The 23253-nt window shown below is 62.2% G+C and overlaps 4 protein-coding genes and 1 long non-coding RNA gene across 11 annotated transcripts; 1 reads left to right on the forward strand and 4 right to left on the reverse strand.

Moving 5' to 3' along the window:
- Nucleotides 1–483: 483 nt before the first annotated feature.
- IGSF9 (immunoglobulin superfamily member 9) lies at nt 484–15397 on the reverse strand. Of its 2 annotated transcripts, none has more exons than XM_072358593.1 (20): nt 14809–15397; nt 14209–14394; nt 11629–11781; nt 10796–10947; nt 10597–10714; nt 10376–10517; nt 10062–10207; nt 9843–9985; nt 9630–9770; nt 9429–9545; nt 8930–9080; nt 8717–8840; nt 8465–8640; nt 8120–8370; nt 7955–8039; nt 6966–7136; nt 6789–6834; nt 5495–6544; nt 4898–5043; nt 484–2353 (listed from the first exon to the last, which is right to left on the reverse strand). In XM_072358593.1, exons 1-20 carry the CDS (start codon nt 14858–14860, stop codon nt 1890–1892), a joined length of 4014 nt encoding a protein of 1337 aa, XP_072214694.1. In that variant the 5' UTR covers nt 14861–15397; the 3' UTR covers nt 484–1889. The 2 variants fall into 2 exon arrangements, with proteins under 2 accessions (XP_072214694.1, XP_072214695.1); XM_072358594.1 differs by lacking the exon at nt 484–2353 and adding an exon at nt 4336–4764 and having other exon boundaries at nt 14809–15395.
- DUSP23 (dual specificity phosphatase 23) lies at nt 14352–19168 on the reverse strand. Of its 6 annotated transcripts, none has more exons than XM_072358603.1 (5): nt 18999–19156; nt 18088–18354; nt 17557–17738; nt 17384–17453; nt 14352–14394 (listed from the first exon to the last, which is right to left on the reverse strand). In XM_072358603.1, the coding sequence occupies exons 2-4, from the start codon at nt 18349–18351 to the stop codon at nt 17426–17428; spliced, it is 474 nt and encodes a 157-aa protein (XP_072214704.1). In that variant the 5' UTR covers nt 18352–18354; nt 18999–19156; the 3' UTR covers nt 14352–14394; nt 17384–17425. The 6 variants fall into 6 exon arrangements, with proteins under 6 accessions (XP_072214704.1, XP_072214705.1, XP_072214706.1 ...); XM_072358604.1 differs by lacking the exon at nt 14352–14394 and adding an exon at nt 16693–16925; XM_072358605.1 differs by lacking the exon at nt 14352–14394 and having other exon boundaries at nt 17298–17453; nt 19085–19168.
- On the forward strand, nt 19095–21715 carry LOC140263599 (uncharacterized). The gene is made up of 4 exons (XR_011905924.1): nt 19095–19227; nt 20362–20421; nt 20841–21034; nt 21578–21715. It is a non-coding gene; the product is annotated as an uncharacterized lncRNA (long non-coding RNA).
- LOC140263598 (C-reactive protein-like) lies at nt 19526–21022 on the reverse strand. Its single transcript, XM_072358608.1, has 4 exons — nt 20857–21022; nt 20590–20689; nt 20349–20518; nt 19526–20161 (listed from the first exon to the last, which is right to left on the reverse strand). Exons 1-4 carry the CDS (start codon nt 21020–21022, stop codon nt 19566–19568), a joined length of 1032 nt encoding a protein of 343 aa, XP_072214709.1. The 3' UTR covers nt 19526–19565.
- Nucleotides 21333–23247, reverse strand: LOC140263595 (serum amyloid P-component-like). Its single transcript, XM_072358601.1, has 2 exons — nt 22485–23247; nt 21333–22059 (listed from the first exon to the last, which is right to left on the reverse strand). Exons 1-2 carry the CDS (start codon nt 22546–22548, stop codon nt 21440–21442), a joined length of 684 nt encoding a protein of 227 aa, XP_072214702.1. The 5' UTR covers nt 22549–23247; the 3' UTR covers nt 21333–21439.
- Nucleotides 23248–23253: the final 6 nt, after the last annotated feature.

Here is a 23253-nt window from a genome sequence, read left to right on the forward strand (position 1 = left end):
CATCCCAATGGCAGCACCACTCCATGCCCACCCAACCCTAACCTCCATCCTGAGCCCCAACCCTAAACCCCAACTCCAACCTCCAAGGCCATCCAAAGGTCCACTTGGGGTCCCCCCACGTTACCATCCCAATGGCAGCACCCATGCCCATCCAATCCTAAACTCCATCCCGAGCCCCAGACACCAAACTCAAACCCCAACCTTAACCCCAACCACTAACTCTAATCCCCAACCCTAAATCCCAACCACCAACCCCATCCAAAAGCCCACTTGGGTTCCCCCCACATCACCATCCCAACCCTAAAACTCCACCCCAAGCCCCAGACAACCTTAAACCTCAACCACCAACTCTAACCCTGAAACCCAACCCTAAATCCCAGCCCTAAACCGAACCACCAGCCCTAACCCTAAACCCCAACCCTGACCCCAAACCACCCACCCCAACCCTCAGCTGGGTCCCCCCCCCCCCCAGTTCCCCTATTGTGTTGGCTCACATTATTTGGCAGCCACTCACTTTGTGTTTGCAAAACTGCACCCGTTTGTATGGGATCGGAGCCAGATCCGGGAGCAGCCCCAGGAGCCCCACATCACACACCCCAACAGCCCCACACACCCCTGGCTCCCATCCTATAGGGCGCTATGGGGTGAAGAGCCCAATGATCCCCAGGGCAGTGTGACAGCATCCCATAACGGGGCGCTCCCAATGCCCTACAGCCATGGGGTGGGTATGTGGGGCTGTACGTCCTGCCCTGCACACCCCAATCCCAAAAGCTCCTCCTGGGGGGGGACTGGGCTGAGCCCGGACCCCATTGCAGACCTGTACCCAGATATGGGGGACCCCAATGTCACCGAGGTACCGCAACCTTGAGGTCACCCCAATGCCACCAAGGAACCCCAGCATCACTTGGGCATCCCAATGTCACCAGGATCACCCCAACACTTTGAGGTCACCCCACATCACCAGGTCACCCCAATGCCACCAATGTACCCCCAATGCCTTGAGGTCACCCCAACTTTAAGGTCACCCCAACCTTTGAGGTCACCCCAACCTTAAGGTCACCCCAACCTTGAACTCAACCCAATGTCACCAAGATATCCCAATGCTTTGAGGTCACCCCAACGTCATCAAGGCATCCCAACACCTCCAGGGTCACCCCAATGCCACCAATGTACCCCCAACGCCTTGAGGTCACCCCAACTTTAAGGTCACCCCAACTTTAAGGTCACCCCAACCTTAAGGTCACCCCAATGGCATCGAGAGCATCCCAGCACCTTCAGGTCACCCCAACACCACCTCAGTGCCATCAGGATCACCCCAATATCACTAAGTCACCCCAATGCCACCAGGGTACCCCAACCTCACCAAGGTACCCCAACCCCTTAACCACCCCAAACTGGAGATCACCCAATGCCACCCAACATCCCCCAAGTGCCACTGAGGCTCCCATTGCCACCCCATTGTTGGGGGGGGGGGGGTGTTAAGGTGCTCCCCATAGCACCCAGAGCCAATGGGTGGGATCAAAGCTTGCCTGCTGTCTGAAGGGGGGGATAAGGGGGGGGGGGGGGGAGTGGGAGCCGGTCTGCCCCATGTGGGGCTGTTTGTCCCTGCAGACCCCATTGCCACCCCATGGCCACCCCCGGGTACCCAAAGGTGAGGATACCGCCATGCTGGGGGGCAGAGAGGGATGAGGGCGGGGGTCCCAGAGGACACAGACACCGCATGGACCCCCCTCAAAAGGGGGCAGTGAGGAGGGGAGGGGGGGGGACTTAAGGGAGGGGAGCGCAAAGAGCGCACGCGGTGCCCATAGGGTGGGACAGCGGGAGGCGGTGGGGACCCTCGGGTGGGATATGGGGGGGGAGACCCCCAGGGTAGGATGTGGGGGGGGGGTTCAGCCGCGCTCCGACGGCCGCAGCCCCGGGGAAAGCCGCTTTCCCACCCCCCCCCCCCGGGGCTGTAGGGCCGGAAGCCGCACCCAGAGCCGCTCCCGGTACCGTTCCCGGGCGCGGTGCGCGGTGCCGTTAACCCGCATCGTGCTCCGGATCATCACGGAACCGCCCTTATGGACCGGAACAACGGGGGCTGAGAACGGAGCGCCCCGACCCAGAGACCCAAACCCGGTACCCACCTCCCCCACCCCCCCATCCCCCCCCCCCTTCTTTCGTGCCCACCCCCCGCTGCCCACCCCCTGCCGGTTCCGCCCGCCCCGTTCGGTACCTGGTGGTGCCGATCCCGGTCCCGGTGCGGTCCCGCAGTGGCGGATGCCGCCGCCCGCTCCCTTTTCACGGCTGATGTCACCGCGGAGGGGGCGGCAACGGCACCGCCCGACCCCGGGGCGGACCCGAACCGTCGGGACTGGGGAGAACCGCACCGCCCCGATGGGACAGGGGGGCACTTTAAGAGGGGGGGGGGGCACTTTAAAAGGGGGGGGGGGGCACTTTAAGAGGGGGGGGTCACTTTAAGAGGGGGGGGTCACTTTAAGAGGGGGGGGGGCACTTTAAGAGGAGGGGGGGCACTTTAAGAGGAGGGGGGGCACTTTGAGGGGGGGTGGGGTGGACATGGGGGTGTGATGGGCCATGAGGTGGGACGATAAGTGGCTGTGATGGGGATGGGGGGCAATGAGGGGGGGTTGTGGTGGTCGAGGTGATAATGGAGGAGGGGGGGTGGGTTTGGTGGTCGTGGTGAGGATGGAAGGGACCGCGGTGGGTAATGGGGTGGTCGCAGTGAGGGGCAATGGTGGGGATAGGAGTGATAAGGGGAGGCTGTGGGGGGGTAAGGGTTAAGGGGGGGGGGGGGGGTCGCTGTGATTGGGATGGGGTGGATGGGGACACAATGGCTGCGATGGCCGTGGGGAGGGGGAGGGGGGGGGGGGGGCGGGGGGCGGGGGTCAGCGATGGGTCGCGGTGGCTCCGATGGCAGAGCGATGGTGACACAGGCTGGTATGAAGGGGGGGGTGGGGGTTGGGGTGGGGGGGGGGGTGCAGAGCCGTAATGTCCCCAACCCTGGCTGTCCCCATAGGCGGGAAGGGCCGGTGGCAGCCGCCCAAGCGCCTCCGTCTCCATGGGGAGAGCCACCAAAACAACAAACACAACCTCGGCATGAGGCCACCGGCGCCTCCGGAGCGCTGGCCATGCAACCCCCCCCCGCCCCCCCCCCAGCACCCCCTTCCTTCCTTCTCACCCCCCCCTTTGCCCCCCCCCCCCCCCCAATATGGTGACACCCAGAGGTGCCACGTGGCCGGGTCCCCTGGGGTTCCCCCCCCTCCCCCCCAAGGGGGTTTCCGGTGCAGTTGTGGTAATGGGGGAGGGGACACAGGGTGGGAAGTGACCCTATAGGATGAGGGGGGATGTTGGCAATGGGGGGGGGTGACAGGGGGTGATGGGGGTCACACATTGGGGTGATGGGGACACTGGGGTGACACAGAGAGCGGGGGAGGGGGACAGAAGGGGGGGGGGGGTCACTAATCCCAGGGTGATATGGGGAGGGCAATGAGATGGATAACATGGGGGGAGGATGGGAGTGGGGGGGGGGGCTGGGATGGGACCCCTGGGGGCAGCATGTCTGGTAGGGGGACAAGGAGGGACATAGGAGGGACAGCAGCCAAGGGGTGACATGGAGGGGGGTGACATAAGGGGGGTGATATAGAGGGGTGCTGACACGCATGGGGGTGACACGGGGGCACAGTGGGGACACCACCCCGTGATGACCCCCCTCTGACCGCCCGGGGATGACCCCCGGAACCCCCCGAGCTCAGCGCTGACGTCACTCATTCCGTAGCCCCGCCCATCGTGACGCGCTCCCGCGCTTTGACCATATAAGGGCACGCGGCGCGCAGACCACGCCCACATCCGCGCAGGCCACGCCCCCCCCTCCCGACATAACCACGCCCCCTCCGCCCCCGCCCTGCCCGGGGCAGCGACCGTGGGGCAGCTTGGGGGGGGGGGTAGGGGGGATGGCCCTATAGAGCCGGGGGGGGGTGGGGAGGGCAGAAGAGGGGGAGGATGAGGGGCTCAGGGTGTAGGGAAGGGGGTGATGGGAATAGGGGGGGGGGCAATAAGGATGGGGGGGGTCTGAAGGTGGGGAGTACCAGGAGAGGGATTTGGGGGGGGGCAATGGGGTATGGGAGTGTAGGATGGGGATGGGGGGGTGATGGGAGGCAATGGGGATTGGGTGATGGGAATGGAGGGGAGAAAGGGGGGGTGGGAGAATGGGGAGGGGGGTGTTATGGGGATGGGGGGTAATAGGAGAGTGTGATGGGGATGGGGGGGTGATGGGGTTGGGGGGCTGTTATGGGGGGCAATGGGAACGGGAGGTGGAGGGGGGGTGGGCTGTGAGGATGGAAAATACCAGAAGGGGGGAGGTGGGGGGGATCCAGGCACCAGTGTGTTATGGGGTAGGGGGACTCATGGGGTTGGGGGGGGGGTGAGCACAGCGCCAGCTCTATCATCACATCACTTTATTCCACCTCCCCCCCCCGCCCCACACAGGGGGTCACCCCCCCCACCCCCTAAAGCACTGAGAAGGGTGGGGGGGGGGTAGGGGAAGGACAGGGACAAGCCCTATAGAGCCTTATAGAGCCCTATGGGGCTCTTAGAGCAGCGTGGCCAGCTCACAGCGCTCACCGCAGCCCCCCCGGCCCCCTCCCGACCGCTGCCTCCGCCGTTGCTGTGCCCCCTCCCTGTGCCGCCCGTGCTGGGGGGGGGGTCCCCCCGCCGCCACCAACGCCTCCGCAGCCACCGAAGTCACCGGCTTGGAAGCACCGGGCTCTGCGGGGAGAGCAGCAGCACAGCGTGACCCCCCTCCCCCCGTGCTAAGAGCCGAAGTGGGCCAGCTAAGCTACGCCCCCCCCCCATCCCAATCCCCCAATGGGAGGGTTTATCACCGCGGTTATGGACTCACTTTGATGCTCGAGGTCCCGGAGGGTGATGGTGGGGAGGGGCCGGGGGGGCTCTGAGGTGCCATAGAGCTGCAGGGCTGCCAGCAGGTCGGTGGTCAGTGTCACCTCGGCGTCCCATTCGTAGCTCTCATCCACCGAGGTGTCCCTCCTGTGGGGACAGATGGGAAGGAGGAGGCGCCATTGCCACCCATGTGCCACCACTGTCCCCATCCTTGTGCCCAAGCATCACTACAGCGATGGGACCCCATCCCAGTGATGGGACCCCATGCCCAAGTGTCACCGTGTCCCCCTGTGCCACCATCATCCCCGTTATCCCTGTCCCCCATTGCCTCCATCCCATCCCCAAAGTGCCACCACTGCCCCCAGCCCCAAGTGTCACCATGTCTATGTCCCCATCTCTGTGTCCCCATGGCCAATGAGCACCCCTCCATCCCCACACCCAAACGTCACCATCGTCCCCATGTCCCCAAGCTCAACTCTCACCACTGCCCTCATACCCAACCATCACCATCATCCTCATCCCCAAGTGCCACCTTGTCCCTGTTCCCACCCCCAAATGCCACCACCATCCCCCTGTTGTCCCCCATCCCCATCCTCACCTTTTTCCCCCCATGTTGGGGACCATTTCATTGCCCACCTTCCAGCTGCCCCCATCCCCCAGGGGGGTACCAGGGCCAGCCCCCCCTATAGATGGTGCAAGGGATGGGGGCCGCAGGAAGGATGCGCTGCCACGGCCACTGCTCTGGCTGGTCAGGCTGCCCCGGGGGAGTTTCTCAGGGGGGGGGACCTCCCTGCTTTCAGTCTTATCAATGGGGGGGCCACGGCGGGTCGGTTCTGGGGGTGTCGGCCATACGGGGGGGCCAGGCAGTGAGGCCTTAACGGGGCCCAGCGGCACCTTGGGGGGCTGTAAGAGGGTGGGGGATGGGGGGAGCTTGGCACATGGGTCCGTGCAGTCCTGCCCCACTCCAGGCTGCTGTGGGGGGGGCGTGGGGGGCTGTGTCAGTTCCTCGGAGGGGGGCCAGTCGCCATCCACGCACATCTCCTTAAAGAAGGGCAGGCTGAGGTACTGCAGGATGCCGCTTTGGGGTGGGGGGGTCGCGGTCCGTTGTGGGGTGTTGGAGTCTGGAGGGGTGCCCCGGGGGGGTAAAGAGTCCCAGCGGGTGCTGGGGGGGCTGGGGCTGTAAGGCAGAGTGGTGGCAGAGGCCACAGGGCTGACGTCGACGATGCACAGAGCGCTGCCTTCATCCACGGGGCTGCTGCTGCCGTACCCAAAATACCGACCCCGACGGCGGCTGGAAGATGAGGGGGGGTTCCCAGGGGGGCGAGGGCGTAACGCCACCTCCTTGTGCCAGATGGGCTCCGTCTCCTGGCTACGTGCAGAGGGAGGGTCCTGTTGGGGGGGGGTCGTCTCGGTGGTCTCCACCACGAAGCGGCCGTCGGGGCCACGGCGGATGCGCTCCAGCGGGACGTGCTCTCCAACGTGGCTCTCATAGAGGGTATATCCAGCACCGGACCCCCCTGCGATGCTCAGCCCCAGGCTGGTGCCTGCCTTCTCGCCCCATAGCAGAGCCCGACGCAGGCTGGGGCATGGGGAGGGTTGAAGCTTCAGCTTGGCCGTGCTGGGTGGGCTATCAGAGGTGTGAGAAGAGCTGGAAGGAGAAAAGAATCGCTGCATTTGGATGCATCCGATGCGTCTCCGTTATTTAGGGGGCTCACAGTGGGATTCCCAATGGGTGCTGTGCACTGTCTGCTTTCTTCAGCTAAAACCCCACATAGGGGAAAGCACAGCATCCACGGGTGATACCCCGAGCCCAACTCCCTGCCCCAAACCCAGCAATGATGGGGGGGAAGAACACAGTGAGATGTGGGGCAACGGCGTGGGGTGCGACTTACTGCGCAGCTGGGAGCTTCTTGCTGGGGGAGAAGACAAGCGGTGGATCTGGAAGGCCATGAGAACACAACGGGGGGGGGATCACACAGAGATGAGATGATAGCGGGGCACACACCGCCCACAGACCCCCTCATCCTCTTTCCTATCCCCTCCCTCATACCCAATGGGGGTTTCATTACCTTGCCGTCGCTTTTGGACGCGGGCGGCGCGGCGCCGGTTCATGATGCAGGCGGCCGTGGTGCTGAAGATGATGGCCACGCTGAGGAAGCAGATCCCACCAATCACCCCGGCCAACACAGGCTGTGGGAGCAGCTCGGGGAGCTGCGTACGGGACGGGTACACCTCCATCCCTGCATTGGGTGGGAGATGGGGTTGGGTCTTACAAAGGGCCACGGATACGCACTGCAGCGTTCCCTTTTGAAGAGGGAGAATCAATGGAGGGCACAGAGCACGGCCTCTCTTCCCGTGAGGGCTTTTAATGAGGTTTGTGCTTTGCTAAAAGCTTTTCATAGGAATCGGTGTCTCGTTGGCTGTTTGGAATGGCACGTAGGTTGGTAAAAATAAAGAACAGTTGAGTGATTTTGTGAGTTAGGACCTTTCCAACCCAACTGGTCCATGTCTTTGTGATCTGTAAGGACCTTTCCAACCCAATCCGACCATTCCATGTCTGTGGGATCTGTAAGGACCCTTTGAACCCAACCCAACTGTTCCACGTCTCTGTGATCTATAAGAACCTTTCCAACCCAACTGTTCCATGTCTTTGTGATCTGTAAGGATCTTTCCAACCCAACTGTTCCATGTCTTTGTGATCTGTAAGGACCTTTCCAACCCAATCTGACCATTCCATGTCTCTGGGATCTGTAAGGACCTTTCCAACCCAACTATTTCATGTCTCTGGGATCAGTAAGGACCTTTCCAACAGAACCCAACCCAACCATTCCATGTCTCAGGGATCTGTAAGGACCCCTCCAACCCAACCACTCCATTGTAGGTGTTCAAGGTCAGGCTGGATGGGGCTTTGAACAACCTGGTCTAGTGGGAGATGTCCCTACCTATAGCATGGCGGTTGTAACTAGATGCTCTTGGAAGCCTCTTCCCACCCCAAACATCCCATCAGTCTTTATTTCTGCCTCCTGGTTGGGGGGCAGGGGGTGGGGGCAGCCCTCACCTGCTGTGGAGACGTTCACCGTGTTGCTGGGGTCGCTGATGTAGCTGCCAGCAAAGGCCACCAGGCGGAACTCATAGAAGGCGTCCTATGGAAAGAGCACCCCTTATTTACTGCATCCCCTCCTTGGCAAGACCCCAACCAACCCACCACCACGCAGCCCCTCACCTTGATGAGCCCCGGCACCAGCACCTGACTCTCTGTGCTGGGGATGGAGCGCTCCAGCACCTCCCAACCGCCCCGGTCCTGCCGCAGCTCCAAGGCGTAACCGCTCAGCGGCACCGAGAGCTGCACTGGGGGCTGCCAACGAAGCAGGACCCCCCGCGCCGTCTGGTTGGCACTCAGAGCCTGTGGTGGGGACAGCAGGATGTGCACGGTGACAGCCGGCGGCTCTGGAGGCACTGTGGTCACTGGGAAGCCTGGGGAGAGAAGGGTGGGCAAGAATGGGATGGAAATAGGGGGCTTGCCATCTTGGAGGGGGGCTTTGAGGGGAGTTGCGTGCTCTGCTCTCACCCCTGGGCACGGAGGTGACGATCTGGCTGAAGGGACCACTGCCCAGCTTGTTCTGAGCCAGCACGCTGAACTGATAGCTGGTGTCCGGCTGTAGGTTCTCCACCAAGAGGTGCTGAGCCCCCGGCGGCACCGCCAGCGACACCCAATCGTGGTGGGCACGGGGTGGGTGCTTCACCCTATGGGGGACACAGAGCCCTGAGCCACGGCTGAGGGATGGGAAGGGACAGTTGGTGTCAGCAGAGGGGGACTCACAGCGGCGTGTACCAAACGCTGAACCTTTGGAAGTAACCTCCATCAAAGCCTGGCTCCCAGGAGATGTTGGCTGCCAACAGGAGTGGGAGCACAGAGACGTTGGTGACGGCGTGAGGGCTGGTTCCTGGGGATGAAGGCAGAGAGACCACGCAGGTTGGATCGCCAAAGCACATCCATCCTGCCCCACCTGCAGGTGATGCCTGCTCCACTCACCCAGCACGTGGACGGTGGTGGCAGTGCTGACGCTGGCCACTGCGTTGGTGGCTGTGCACTCCCACACCCCGTGCTGCTCCTTGATGAGTGGGTGAAAGATGAGGCTGCTGTTCCCATCCACCTGGGCACCAATCTGCCCTGCACTGCCCACCTGCATGGCAGGGACACGCTGATGGTGGTGACTGCCCCATCACCTTCCCATCTCCAACACCATCTCCATCCTCATCCCCACCACTGTCTCCATCCTCATCCCCACCACCGTCTCCATCCTCATCCCCACCACCGTCTCCATCCTCATCCTCATCCCCACCACCACCACCACCTCCACCCCCATCCCCATCTCTCCTTCATTATCCCACCTCTATCCTCACCCCATCTCCATCCCCTGCCCCCCACACCCATCAACCCCATCCCCACCATCCCTGACCTACCCCATCCCCATCACCTTCATCCCAAGGAGGACAAAAGCCACTCTGACCTCCCAGGTGGGCTCCCTTACCTTCCCCCAGGTGATGGTGGGTGGGGGGTCCCCATGGGCCGTGCAAGGGATCACCAGCTCCCTGCCCACCTCTTGGAAGTATTCCTCCTTGGGGCGCACCGTGAAGCTGGGGGGGTCCTGGAAGAGCCACACGTGGTGCTGGGGACGGTGACAGCACACAGCGGGATGGGGCTGTGTGACATCCCCACTCCTCACCCTCACCTTGAGCAGGACACGAGTGGGTCGGGATGCACCGGCGGTGCCGTAGCTGTTGTAGGGGGTGCAGGTGTACACCCCCAGAGCATCATCGTTCCCCGTGGCGATGACAATGGAGCCATCAGGTCTCGTGGACCAACCTGGGAACTGGGAGAAGGGAAGGAGGATGAAGCCAATGGGGGCACTGTGATGCTGTGGGCTGGGCACACGCAGCCCTACCTTGCCCAGCTCCAGCGGGTGCCCGTCCCGTGTCCAGCTGACAGAGAGCAAAGGGGGGTTGGCTCTGGTGGGGCACCGGATGATGCCTCGCATCCCCTTGGGCAGGTGGGTCTCTGGGAGCATGGTGGTCACCTGTGCTGGGTCTGTGGGGACGAGAGGGGTGCTGGGAAGGTGCCAGGGACCCCGCAGTGGCCCCAGTGGGAACCCCAAGGCTCTTACACAGCACTGTGATGAAGGCTGAGGCTGAAGGCGGCTTCCACAGCCCGTTGCTGGCGATGCAGGTGTATTTGCCTGCATCATCTGGGATGGTTCGCTGGAGCAGGAGGCTCCCATCCACCAGGATGCGCACCCGTGCCTGGAGGTGACTGCGAGGAGACGAAGGGGTGGAAAAGGGAACAGCAAGGATGGAGAAAGCCCTTCATCACACACCCATCACAGCCAAAGGAGCCCAGATCTGTGCCTGCTGTGGGCAAAGTCCCATTGCCTCCATCTACCATGAGCCCACAGCCATAGCAGCGCCATCCCCGGCGTACCTGAGGTGGAACACGTTGCTGCTGCCCTGGAACCAGGTGTAGGTGAGGTTTCCTGGGTACGCCTCAGCCTGGCACGCCAGGAAGGCATCTTGGGAGATGTTAACAGTGACGTTCTGCGGTGGCACCACGATGACGGGCGGCCCTACAAAGCAAAGGGGACCGTGAGGGAACAATGAGGATGGGACCCCCCCCTCCCCACCCTGTAGTGGTCCTGGACTCACCCTGCACGAGCACACGGGTGGTGTGGGTGATGGTGCCCTCCTTGCTGGATGCATGGCACGTGTAGGTGCCTGCACTGGCGCGCTCCACCGCGGCGATGCTCAACGTGCCGTTCCTCACCTGCAACGTCACCAATAGGGACACGGAGGGACAATATGGGATGGGTCCCCCCCCATCTTGCTGGTGTCACACTGAGCTCACCTGCACCGTGTCCCCGCTCTGCAGGGCCAGGTCGCTCCTCTTCCAGCTGATGATGGGCTGTGGGTTGCCCACAGCCGTGCAGGTGAGACTCAGCGCGTCGCGGTCCCGCACCTCCACAAAGGCAGGGGGGGTCACCAAGAAGGTTGGGGGTGCTGGGAAGAGAAACACACTCTCAAGACATCAGGAAAGAGAGGATTTAGCCCCAGCCCTGAGAGTGACGGGTCTGGGGTGGGATCCCATCCTGCAAGGGGGGCAATAGGGGGCAGCAGAATCCACCCTGCTGCGCTCAGAAGGTGGAGGTGGGGATGAGGATGGAGATGGAGGTGGGGATGAAAATGGAGGTGGTGGTAGGGATGAGGATGGAGATGGAGGTGGGGGATGAGGATGGAGGTGGAGGTGGGGGATGAGGATGGAGGTGGAGGTGGGGGATGAGGATGGAGGTGGAGGTGGGGGATGAGGATGGAGGTGGAGGTGGGGGATGAGGATGGAGGTGGAGGTGGGGGATGAGGATGGAGGTGGAGGTGGGGGATGAGGATGGAGGTGGAGGTGGGGGATGAGGATGGAGGTGGAGGTGGGGGTGAGGATGGAGGTGGAGGTGGGGGTGAGGATGGAGGTGGGGGTGAGGATGGAGGTGGAGGTGGGGGTGAGGATGGAGGTGGTGGTGGGGATGAGGATGGAGGTGGTGGTGGGGATGAGGATGGAGATGGTGGGGGGACCACAACAAGCACCCACCCCAGACATGGGTAACGGGGTGACAAAGAGATGCACGACGCTGCCATAGGGTGGACCATCATCATCAGGTCAGCACTTGGACCCCTCCAACCCATCCCTACCGTTGACAGTGAGGTGAATCCAGGTCCCGTTCTGGAAGTCAGCATCAGCACTGGGGCGGTCGAGGAAGAGCACCCGGCACTCGTACCAGCCCTGATCCTCGGCACGCAGCAGGTCGATGCGCAGCGATGCTCCCTCCTCGATCCGCACGCGACCTGCAGGATGAGGAGCTCACAGCATTGCTTGGGGACAACCATGTGTCGTCCCCCCCCCCTTATCAGAGCTGCTCACCCTCGGGAGCCCTGCTAAGCCTTGTCCCACCCCCGCACTCCTCATCCTTGCCATGTTGTGGGGTCTGGATTGCCCCGAGCAGCACCCCATAGCATCAAACACCACTGAGCCATCGGTGGGAGCCACCCCCCGTGTTTTGGGGTGCTCACCCCAAGCCATCCCTTTGGATGAGGAGGAGGAGAAGGAGGAGAAGCAGAGCCAGCACAGCCCCCTAATCCCCCTGCGCTATTATCAGAGCTGTAATCGGCTCAGACATGCGCTGCAATATTGGCTCAGCAATGCCGGGGTGCAGCCAGCACCACAGAACCCCCAAACCCCACTGCTCAGCCCCATATGTGCCATCAGCCGTGGGGCAGCAGCAGGCTGATAGGGCAGAGCAGCACGCCATCAGGTGGCTCCCATTGAGTTTTAATGGGGGGGGGGTCTGGTGCCCTAATGTGTGTCCCTAAGGTCCCCATGTGGGTGCTGCACCGGCCAGACGTGCCCGGTGAGGATGATGATGATGATGGTGAGGAAGAAGCAGGACCGGGTAGGGCAGTTTAGGGAATGCAGTTTCAAACCACGTGCAGCTTTGCTTTCCCTATATTTGTATTTTCCCAGGAGGTGATGGGGACCGTGGGAGGGATGGGAATGAGGGCATGGAACCGCTGGGATGTGTGGGGCAGCCCCATAGCCGCCAGCCGGGCGCTGGGAACAGCAGGCTCCAAACAAAGGTCCCTTTGGCACGGATCAGAGCTCAGGGGACGCCCCTAATCGCCCCCCCCACCACCACCACCCAACGCCGGCCCCAACTGCTCCTCCTCCCCCCACCGATAACAAAACAGCCGCTGCCCTCCCCTGGCAACCGCCATTCAAAGGGACACAAAGGGGACAAGCAGCCACCGCCATGGGGGGGGACGCGGTGACCACCAGCACCCCCCCTGTCCCCCCCTCCCCAGCCAGGGGACGCCGTGGGGGTGGTGGCAGTTGGGGATGAATGACCCCATTCCCCCCCCCAAAGAGCTTTGGTGGCGATGGCTGCAGCCCACTCTTGTCCCCAAAGCGACACCAGGTGACACTGGGGGCTCCACAGGTGACACTGGAGCTGCTGTACCTGTTTGGGGTCATGGCTGCCAGGCTGAGCTTGGTGTCTCCCCCCCCCCCCCCCCTTTATTGTTCCTTCACCCCCAGTATCAACCCTGGGCAACACTGAGCCATGGGGGTGTTGGTGACACTATAGGGACCATTAGGGACAAAGCCAAGGGGACGGGGACAAGCCCCATCTGCTGCCTGCCCACAGGGAAACCTGAGCTCTGCAGGTAACCGGAGCTATGGGGCCCCACTGAGAGCAGGTTTGGTGTCACCAGGTGTGTTGTTGTCACCATGGGGCTTAATGTCACCTGGTGGTGGGGGGGGTTTCCTTGTCACCATCAATGCCCTCCCACGCCATGGCTGAGCTGCTGAAGGGCCAAATCCCTGCCCCACGCACAACCTCGGGGCCAGCCAGGGCAGTGGGGCCTCTGTGGGGACTGTGACCCATAGGGGACAAAGGGAAGGGGCTCATGGGGGCTGTGAGCCACTGCAGACAGTGGGCTCAGAGCCTTCATGGGGGCTGTGACCCATTGGAGATAGAAAGCATGGGCTCTGTATAGGCTATGGGGACCATGACCCATTAGGGACAGAGGCCTTTATGAGGACTGTGACCCATAGGGGGGACTGGGACCCACTGGGGACAACACTCAAAGGCTTTGGGGGGGGGGACCATGACCCATTAGGGACAGAGATCAAGGGTCCAGAACCCTCCATAGGGATCACAACCCACAGCAGACAGAGGTCAGGGGATCAAAGCCTTCATGCTGTGACCCACACAGATGGGGATCAGGTGTTCATGGGGACTGTGACCCACTGGGGGGGGAACTGGGACCCACTGGGGACAGATCCCTGGGGCTCAGAGCCTTTATAGGGACAGTGAGCCATAGGGGTCAGAGCAATGGGGGTCAGGGCCTTCAAGGGGACTGTGACCCACAGAGGATGGAGACCACGAGCTCTGGGCTCTCCATAGTGACTGTGACCCATAGGGGACCCGACCCGGGGCTTTGGGGACTTTATGGGGCCCATAATTATAGGGGTGCTCATAAGGACCCACTGGGGACAGAGCTGAGTGCCCTTATGGGGCACTGAACGATGGAAGTCAATGCTCAATGACTGCAGAACTTCTATGGGACCACCACCCATAAGGGGCTGAGCTCAGGGGTCTTAAACGGGACCACAACCCATAGGGGACAGCACCCAACGGCTCCGTGCCCCCCCACCGCCCCATAGCCACCCATTGAGCCCCCCCACCCCCCCGATGACCCCTTTGAGCCCCTCACCGATGTACTCCGGGTCCACGCGGGGTGAATAGAGGCCGAACTTGATGAAGATGGGGAGGACGAAGCCGACTCTCACCCACTCGATCACGTACAGCGGCGGCCGGCCCGGCTGGGATCCCAGCAGATCGCAGCCCAACACGGCGCTGTCCCCGACGCGGCCCACCACGGCCCCGCTCTGCCCGCTGCCTGCACCGGGATGGGACGAGCTGTGGTACCGGGGCCGAACCGGGCCGAACCCGGCAGAACGGGGCCGAACCCGAGGCCGAACGCGGGGCCGAACGGGGGCCGAACCCGGAGCCGAACGGGGGCCGAACCCGGAGCCGAACGGGGGCCGAACCCGAGGCCGAACGCGGGGCCGAACGGGGGCCGAACCCGGAGCCGAACGGGGCCGAACCCGAGGCCGAACCCGGAGCCGAACGGGGGCCGAACCCGGAGCCGAACGCGGGGCCGAACGGGGGCCGAACCCGGGGCCGAACGGGACCGAACGGGACCGAACGGGACCGAACGGGACCGAACGGGACCGAACGGGACCGAACGGGACCGAACGGGACCGAACCGCTCGCCCCCCCCGCCCACCCCCCGGGTCCCGTCGTGAGGTACCGTCGGTGCCAGCGAGCAGGCTGAGGAAGGCCGCGCGGAGCCACCACCGCATAGCACAGGTCCTCCCCGTCCCGCAGCCTCGCTCCGGTTACCGGGTACCACCGACGGAGCTCAGGAGGGTTTCTCCCGGCTCCCCGAGGCCCCGAACCGGGGGTAGGTGTCGGTTCTTCATCTCCCGAACCGGAGCCGAACCGACCGCGCCGCCACAGCAAAGGCGGTGGGAGGGGCTCGGATAAGCCACGCCCCCTCCTCGCTGAGGCGCTTCTGATTGGCTGTTGCCTTGGTAACGGAAGCTTGCTGGCAGCCAATGGTGGGGAGGGGAGGGGAGAGAGGAGCATCGGGGGTGATGGGAGGTGTAGTTGTGGGGAGGGATGGGGAGCGGGTTTGGGGTGGGATAAAGGGCACAGGGTGGGACAGAGGGGATGTGGGGTGCCGAGCCATCCCATCCCGTGCCATGCTGACCCACACCATGCCGTGCTGCACCATCCCGAGCCTGCCGGACAAGCAGAGCCAAGAGCTGGGCTCAAAGATCCCCTTCTAAATGGGGACATCGCATGGCTTTATGACTCCAAGCCATCCCATGCCATACTATTCCATCCCATGCCATGCCATGCTATTCCATCCCATGCCATGGCTGTTCCATCCCATCCCATCCCATCCCATCCCATCCCATCCCATCCCATCCATCCCAATCCATCCCATCCCATCCCATCCATCCCAATCCATCCCATCCCATCCATCCCAATCCATCCCATCCCATCCCATCCCATCCATCCCATCCCATCCCATCCATCCCATCCATCCCATCCCATCCCCATCCCATCCCATTCATCCCATCCCATCCATCCCATCCCATCCCATCCCATCCCATCCCATCCCATCCCATCCCATCCCATCCCATTCATCCCATCCCATCCCATCCCATCCCATCCCATCCCATTCATCCCATCCCATCCCATCCCATCCCATCCCATCCCATCCCATCCCATCCCATCCCATCCCATTCATCCCATCCCATCCCATCCCATCCCATCCACCACCCACACACATGCAACCCCAAAGGCATCCCCGTGACAGCCCCCCCACCCCCACCCCGCTGCTCTCTGGCTGCCTTCTCCCACCCTGTCCATCACCCCTTTAATCCCAAGCTGTGTCCCCATTGAAGGAACAGCCACCAGAGCCCTGTCCCCATCCCACAGTGTTGAGCCGGAGCTGGGCTGTCAGCCAGCCTGGGGGCTCTGATGCTGGGGGGAAACAGGGAGGGGACATCCCCCATTCCTGACCCTAAGATGCCACCAGACCCCAATGGGTCCACGCCAGGTTGGGGGCACAGATGGCCCATCCCCATAGTACTGCAGTGGGGATGCTGAGGCCAAGCCCCCATTCCTTGTCCACTCCTTAAGGTGGGGGTCTCTCTGTCCCCCCCCCCCCTCTTCAACTCGGCCTGGCCCGGCCCCCAGAGCATGGGAGACTATTAAGGACAGAGCTAAAGTAAGAGGAGTTAAAGGAAATAATTCTGCTCTTAAGCTGCTTTTCTGCATCTCCCAGCCCCATGTGAGAGCTGCCACTCCGTGGGCTTAGGACCGTTCTGCACTGGCCCCGACCCCTTCTGTGTGTCCCCACATCCTCAACGTGGGGCATCTACCCCCATCCCAGTCACCCATAACCTGCTTTTTGGGTTCCGGCACGTGACAATCCCCTTTTGTCCCCATATGGCTTCATGGTTTCTTTAGAACCATGATGGCACCCATAGGGGAAACCACATCTCCAAGTAGGGCTGATGACCCCACCAAGTGCTGCCCCGCACCCACTTTGGGGTCTCTTCATCCCCACCACCACCTCCTCCCATCCCCGCCAGCTCTGACCCCAACCAACTGCGTGCCACCGCCACGCTGGGGCATTTCAGGTGGCAGATGATGGCATTTGGGGGTTTCACCATCCTATTAGGAGACGTGAAGGTGTTTGGCTGGAGTTGAGGGTCCTCCAACCCATGGTGGAGGTGATGAGTTGGTACCCGGTGAGCACCGCACGCTCCGGCACTGTGCCATATACCCGGCAATGGGGACGGTGACGCTTCTTGCCACTTAGGATTTAAATGCCATCAAGGTTAGGAAGAGCTGAGAAGAGATTTTCAGGATTGGATTTTTGGAACGGAGATGCCTAAATTCCATCTAAGCTTCACTTTAAGCATCCACGTCCCGGGACGGCCCTGGGGGGGAGCTGACATTGCTGTCACCCTCCATGTTGCGTCACTGCCTTGGCGGGTGACCAGCTCTAGGGATGGCAGGCTGAAATTCAGAGCCTTTGTGACATGGGATCCTTGATTTTGGGGTCCCATTGATGGGTTTCCAAGCGGTGATGATTGGGATGAAGGCTGAGGAGTGCAGCTTGGGGATGGCAGCAAGTCAACATGGTGCAATGGTGGGAAATAGTGGAGGTTGGGGGGGGGGGGTCTCTAGTGGCCCTTTGGTTCCACAAACAGAAGTGGAGAGGAGCAACAAGAAGTCCTTTAATGGGGACAAGACAGAGGGTGGCACCAACCAGGACGGGCAAAGCTTCTCAGGGAGCATCTCACCTCCATCCAGCACGTGCTGCTTGTAGAGATGCTCACGTTTGCTCACACCTCCCTGCTGTCCTCTCCAGCACTACAATGAGACAGATCCATATCTCAGTTGGGCTCTTGGCCCTTTAGCTGTGCTTGCCACAGCCCTCTTGCCACAGGGACCCCCCCCAGGGGGCTGCACGTACCTGAAGCGCTGGTAGAACTCCATGACAGCTTGCTCCTGTTCCCGTGTCTCGATGGAGCCCGGCCTCAGCCTGCGGATCTCCCTGATGGCGTCGCTGCCGCTCATCTTCTTTGTCTTCACCAGGTAGCAGGCCAACATGGTGCCCGTCCGGCCGTGCCCCAGCATACAGTGCACAGCCACCGCCTGCACAGTGACAAGGGACAAGGGCATCACCTCCCTCTGGTTGTGACCACCACCCTGCTGTCACCTACCCCGACATCACCCACTCCATACCGGTGTCACCCCCCTCCATCATCACTGCTGACACCCTCCTTGTGGTGTCACCCACCATGGAGTCACGTATCCCATACTATCAGCTCTACCCCACCATCACCCCCTTGGCATCACAGTGCCACCTCCACCTCAGTGTCACCTTGCTGACACCCACCTCTTGGTACCAAGCACTCCAACACCATCCCCCTTATCCCGGTGCCACCTCCTCTGCCACCCCCACTTGTTGTCACCCCCTGGGACCCCCCCCTCCAGCTCGTACCTCCCCACGGCCATTGGCTTCCTCCACCAGCTGCAGGAAGCTCTGGATCTGTGCGGGTGTTGGTGGGGTGAAGTCAGGCACACGGAAGCGATGGAGCTGCAGCGTGGGGCAGCAGCCATGATGCGGGGGGGCCCTTTCAGACAGTGACACCAGGTGCCTCACGCCCTGGCCCAGCAGGAAGCGATAATGACCCGGTTCTCGTGGCATGGCCAGCCCCGCCAGCCGCCCCTCTGCCACCCATGAGAAGTTGGGGGGCTCCACCATCGCCTGCGGGGTCCGACACCGTGGGATGGGGACGTGGGATGGTGCTGCAGGGCTGTGCCATACCCCACACCCATGGGACCCCCCAGCACTGCAGGGTCAGGACCCCCATGCTGTGCCCCCCTGCAGACCCAAACATCCCAGCCCAGGCCTCCATGCTCTCCTTAAGACCCCTCCCCACAACCCTCAGTATGCCCCCACTGGCCCAGGCTTCCTGAGACCCCCCCAGTACCTCCCCAGCCCAGACCCCCAAGCTCTAACCAGACCCCCACAGCCCACCCAGGCCACCTGCCCTGACCCTTTGAAGCCCCCCACCATTCCCAACCCAGGCCAGGCCCCAACACCCCCGGCCCCAGCAAAGCTCCTGGGCCATCCCTCCCCCAACACCCCCGGCCCCTCCCAGGCTAACTCGGCCGCCTGCCCCCCCCCCCAACTTCCCGGCCCGCCCCCGCCGTAGGCCGCACTTAGCAGGCTCGGCCCTGCGGCCTACCCCGAACCGGGGCGCCGGCCTGGCTCTGCGGCCTACCCCGAAAGGAGACCCCGACCCTGCGGCCTACCCCAAACCGGGACCCCGGCCCTTCGGCCTACCCCAAACCGAGACCCCGGCTCTGCGGCCTACCCCAAACCGAGACCCCGGCTCTGCGGCCTACCCTGGACCAAAGGCCTGGCCCGGCCTGACCGCACCTGCCCCCGCAGCCCCCCCCCTTTTGCACCGGACCTTCTCGCCCCTCCGTACCGGGGAAGGCCGCGGGGGGGCGGAGCGGGACTGCAGGGAACGGCGGAATCGATCGCAGCGCCGGAACCGGGAGGCGGAGCCCCCTCCTCCCCCCCCCCAACCCCCGCCGAGGGTATCGGGGCTCGGGGCTGCACCCCATGGAGGTACCGGGAGACAGGGGCTCCTTTCCCCACCCCACGGAGGGGGGACAAGGGGTCTCCATGGATGGGGACGAGGAGGAACCCCAACGTAGGGGACAGTTGGGGACCCCCCAAATGGGGACAAGGGGGGACCCCAAAGTGGGGGACAAGGGGGGACCCCATAGAGGTGTTCTCCTCACCCCACTGCGTGATGAAATCCACCCAGCTGCTGCTTGTCGATCCTATTCCTTCTTTTATTTGTTGCCATGTGGGGGAGGGAGGTCAGGCAGATTGAACTGCAGGGTTGGGGGGGGGGGGGGGGATGGACACACATTAAATGGTGGCAGTGGTGGTCGGGAGCCTTAAGACACGAGGTACACCTCACCCTCAATCTTATAGGGGAAGTTACGCCAGCCAAAGATGGGGGTGGCCCAAGGTTCACTGTATTCAAGCCATTTCACTTCTGAGTTGCTCAGCCCCACATCCCACATGTAAACCTCAGAGATCTCCCCGGTGAAGGACTGCATAGCATCAAAACCACCTCCATAGTTATCCTGATCCTGCCCCAGCACCACCACGGCCTCATTGCCCACCTCATAACCCTTCTGCAGCCCTTTACGGGGCCACGGGTTCCTGTTAAACCAGAAACGCACGATGCCCGTGGGTGACTCCCAGGTGACACAGACGTGTTCTGAAGCCATTTGGCTCTCAGGGACACGGAAGGCAACGTATTTCCCCCCGACATAGAAGTGGTACTCGGTGGGTTTGAATTTGAGGAGGAGGATCTCGTTGTCTTGCTTTTTGGTGGCGTAGGAAAAGAGGCTGTAGGGTGGGTCGAGGTCGGAGTAGGAACGCAGGCAGACGGTGAAGTTGAGTAAGGGGTGTTCTGGCTGAGCCTGCACCAGCACATAGGAATCATTGGACTTGTGGGGGAACACGAACACTTTGGACCTCAGGTCTGGGAGAGATAAGAAAACAAATGTCCCTCATAGAGGGAAAGCACCAGATCTGGAAGTGGCCACTCTAAGCCCAAAGGTGGCTTCCAGCATCTGGACATGAGGGTTGGTGACCTGGGGTGGTGTGGGCACGGGGTGGCAGGGAGGAAGGAGGGCACAGCTATAGGGGACAGATTATCCCCTCTTTACCTTCTGTCCAAAGGTTGTAGGTGGCCATGGCGGTACCTCGAGGGCTGGTGACCTTGCAGGTGTAGATGCCCAGGTGGGTCGCATTTAAGGAGCGGAAGAGGAGGATGTCACTGCGGCCTTTCTGCAGTGGTTTGCGGATTCCTTTCTTCTCCCATACAAACTCCATGGGGCTGTGGGGGGCTCAGTGTCACCCAGGTTTGCCCATGGGGTGGCTGTGGGGTGGGGTAGGGGGTTGCCTTACCCAGTGTCCCCAGTGACCTTGCAGCTCAGCACCAGGCTGTGGTACATAGAGGGCACCTGGGGGGAGCTCTGTATCTGGGCACTCATTTTGGCTGCAGCACCTGGACAGAAGGATGGCATTGGGGTGTAGGGGGGGGTTCATCACCCTGCCACCCCCCATCGCAGCCCCATGTGTCCCCTTTTGTGGTGTCCAGTGTTGTATCCCCATTGTGCCACCACCCCCCTGTGTCCCCCCCCACCTGCTCCATATAGGATCCTTCATCCCTACCGTATGGGGCAGCGAGGCTGCAGAGCCCCACGAGGAAGAAGAGGAGGCAGAAATGCATTGTCCCCAGGTCCCCACCGCAGTGACACCAACAGAGGCACCACTCCAACCAGCACTGCCAACTGATGGCTTTCCCCTTTGTGGACATTGTACCCATCGATCGCTGCATGGAGATCGGGTGGTGAGCAACTTTTGTAATGTGGGGCAGGAAGTGTGGGGTGAAGGGGCCGTCCTCAGATCCACGTCATCTCCCTCCCATCCCTGGCCATCTTTGTGTCCCCACACCCATCCAGGGGGGGCCGTCCCCCAAATCCATGCCCTCCCATCCCCAGTGGGATCGATGCATGCTCACTTCTGTTATCGTCACCTGGAGCTTCCATGGTTTATTTTGCTGCTGTGAAGGAGGGGGTCCTCAGGACAGGGATGGGGACAGCACTGTGTGCTGTGGGGAGTCAGCAGGAGAGGGGTGACCTGGGGTTGGGGGTGTCCCCGTGTCCCTGTGCATCACATCCCCACAGCTGTGCCGAGTGGGTGACACCATAAAGAGGGTACAGCAAAGTGGGGGGGTGTTGGGTGTTGGGGGGTCTCAGGCCCCCAACGCCTCACGCAGCCGTGGTTTCACCACCACATCCCCCTTGGCTTCATAGCGGAGGCGTCCCCAAGCCAGCAGAGCAGGTGGCAGCCTCAGTGCCAGGTATGCTGAGCGCATCTTATCCGGGGACAGCCCCGCATCCCACAGGTAGACATCCGCCATCTCCCCCGTGAACGAGTTGTAGACGTCGAAGCCTCCCCCGTAGGTATCCTGCTCCTGCCCCAGCATCACCACGGCCTCGTTGCCCACCTCGTAACCCTTCTGCAGCCCTTTACGGGGCCACGGGCGCCCGTTCAACCAGAACTCAGCGATGCCGCTGCCCGACTCCCAGCTGGCACAGACGTGTTCCCATTCCCCACGGTTCTCGGGGACGCGGAAGGTGACGTATTTCCCCCCGACGTAGAAGCGGTACTCGCCGGGTTTGGGTTTGAAGAGGAGGATCTCGTTGTCTTGGGCTTTGGTGGCGTAGGAGAAAAGGCTGTGGGGTCGGGTGAGGTCGGTGTAGGAACGCAGGCACACGGTGAAGTTGAGCATGGGATGCTCCGGCCTCGCCTGCACCAGTACGTATGCATGGCTGGGGTCCTCCCGGAACACAAACACCTTTCTGTAGAGGTCTGTGGGGGTGGAAGGGATGGGGTGGGCTCTGCACCTTCCCCCATCCCCTTGGGGGTGGCTCTGCCGTGTGGTGACCCCAATGAGGGATGTCCCCATTGAGTGATGTCCCCACTGAGTGACATCCCCAATGTGTGACATCCCCAATGTGTGACATCCCCAATGTGTGACACCCCCACTGCATGATGTCCCCATTGAGCGACGTCCTGACCGTGTGATGTCCCCAATGAGCTTCCCACTGAGTGACATCCCCAGTGTATGAAGTCCCTATTGAATGACTTCCCCAATGAGTGATGTCCCCACCAAATGACGTCCCACTGAGTGACACCCCCAACGTGTGACACCCCCACTGCATGACATCCCCATTGAGTGACATCTCCACCAAGCCACATCCCATTCCCCTGACGTCCCCCCATTGTCCCCATACCTTCCTGGCCCACGACAGCAGTGACAGCGCTGAGGACGATGAGCCACATCGGTGCGGTGCCCATGGTGCTGGCGTGGCTCTGGGTGCGGACACCGTGGGTTTATGGGGTGTGTGGGTGTGTGGGAGGGGATCTCCATCCCCCAATCCCATCCAATGGCACCGATGGGGATGTGATTTCACGGTGTCACACGGCTGCAGCTCTGCGGCACGGGGCCGTCCTGGAGCCGAGCCCAAGGCGCGTGGTGTGGGGCCAGTTATGGGGTCACCCCACCACAAGGCATCGCCTCAACCCCAACCCTTCTGTCCTCTGGGTGAGTCCGTGTGCCTTCTGATGGTGTCTGGGCACCCTCTGGGGCTATCTGTGCCTCCTGACCCCCACTATCCCTCCTTGTTTCCCCCCCCCCAGACCCTTTGTCACTGCAGGACGATCCCTAAAGGAGATTTCCAAGTGTTGGCCAAATGCCGAGCTCAATCACTTACCTTCCTGCTAATGAATCACAGCGCCTCATTAAGCATCCCCTCCCCTTATTTGGAGCCCCAGGAGCAGTTCCTCCTGCTTCCACCCTGCAGCCCCCTGGGAATGGGACCGGAGATGATAATGGGATGGAACGTGGCGCTCCCGGGGATGGGCATCCTCAGGAAGCAATGAGCCATCCCAGAGTCTGCTGTGCCAACAAGGGGGATCAGCCCCACAGTGCTCACGGGGAACTCTGTGGGGCAGCAGTGGGGAGCGCCATGGGGTGGAAGTGGGGGTTCCTGTGGGGGGAAG

The sequence above is a fragment of the Excalfactoria chinensis genome, chromosome 32 (genome assembly GCF_039878825.1).
Source record: "Excalfactoria chinensis isolate bCotChi1 chromosome 32, bCotChi1.hap2, whole genome shotgun sequence".
NCBI classification, from domain to species: Eukaryota; Metazoa; Chordata; class Aves; order Galliformes; family Phasianidae; genus Excalfactoria; species Excalfactoria chinensis.